Raw genomic sequence first — 1,421 nt, forward strand, 5'->3', positions numbered from 1 at the left:
AGTAAATTGTAGTTCAAAACAACGCACCAGATATTTCTGTTGTTGTGAGTGACCGGAAAAATGCCCCAGGTATAATGAGGAAGGTAGATTGCACGTCTTAATTTAACTAATGATTGAGCGCAGTTAACTTCTTAGTGCGATAAGATGAAAACAATTTCGCTCTGGTGCGATGTTCGATATTTCTGGAATTAGGTAAATATGGTAATAGTTGAGAGGGGTCACAGCGAATGACAGCGGTCACCAAAATCGCTCAGCCAAAAGGCAACCTTACTTTGACATCTCATGCACCTCAGCTGATCATTTAAGGATAATACCAAAACACATTACGATAATAGCAAACAGTATCAACAAGTATGTGTCAAGTTTTTGTTTGACGACAACAAGATCAAATTGTATCATGTCATGTGCTTGGACGTAGATATTATTGTCATCGATTGGTCGAAAATATTCTTAAATTCCTGAGGATGATTTTGGACGTCATTATATTAATATTCCAGAAGTATGGTCGAGTACCACGGTGGAAGGATTTCCGTCGTTCCCTCTATTACTTACAATTCAAGCTGTTTTTGAATTGACGTGCCATATCCACGATGATTGGTAGAAAATGGATTATTTAACGTTCAGTCGTCACCACAACCTGCAACAACTTCTACAATATTCCTGAAAAAGTGCAAATATTTCGAAAATGATGCTACCTCTGTCCGGTTTTAATTGTCGCAATTTTTCCTAATTGGTCCTAAAATTCGTAAATTATTGCTGCTGTGTTGGGATTGGCAAAAACGACAAGAAAACACAATTTCAAATCGAATGGCGGTGGAACGACAGTTGTAGGAGTCATATCAAAGGAGAAATCACAATTAGAAATTTCCCGCGCACAACACTTGGTTTACTATACTGAATGAAGCTTCGCCGCCTCCTTGAGAACGAGAAGATAGCCATCTATGCTGTCCTGTTGCACCACAGTACGAATGGAAAACCACGTTACGGCGACATAAAGCATCAAGCAAGCCTCTATAATGTAACTAAGCGAATAATTCAGCGCGTATGGACAAGAGGGCAAACAAAACAATCGTTCAAATCTCAACCTACACGTCAGCGCAAGCAAGACGACATAAATTCTCTACTAGATCGTGTATCAAAACTTCCCCCAACAAAGAAAATGGACATTCGTACCATGTCGGAGGCGCTCAAAATTCTGAAGTCGACGCTGCATGATGCTTTTATGGCTGGGGTTCTTGTGCGTAAGCACTCGTCGTTGAAACCATTGCTGACCGACACCAACAAAGAAGCACGAAAAAAATACGCCCTGTCGTTCACCAACGTTTCCTCCGGCAAAGTCACCTTTGACTCCATGGTTGATCGCGTCTTCTTGGACGAAAAATGGTTTATCCTACGCAAAGTTAAGAACAAATTCTACCTGG

At 40.7% G+C, this 1,421-nt stretch overlaps 1 protein-coding gene across 1 annotated transcript; it reads left to right on the plus strand.

Annotated features, from left to right (window-relative positions):
• Positions 1 to 1,174: 1,174 nt before the first annotated feature.
• Positions 1,175 to 1,399, plus strand: H310_15048 (hypothetical protein; the record flags this gene model as incomplete). The annotated part of the gene is made up of 1 exon (XM_008883026.1): positions 1,175 to 1,399. A coding segment is annotated over one exon (225 nt), but the record flags the coding sequence as incomplete, so codon positions are not given.
• Between the last annotated feature and the right edge of the window lie 22 nt (positions 1,400 to 1,421).

This window comes from Aphanomyces invadans (genome assembly GCF_000520115.1).
Source record: "Aphanomyces invadans strain NJM9701 unplaced genomic scaffold supercont1.147, whole genome shotgun sequence".
NCBI lineage: Eukaryota > Oomycota > Saprolegniomycetes > Saprolegniales > Verrucalvaceae > Aphanomyces > Aphanomyces invadans.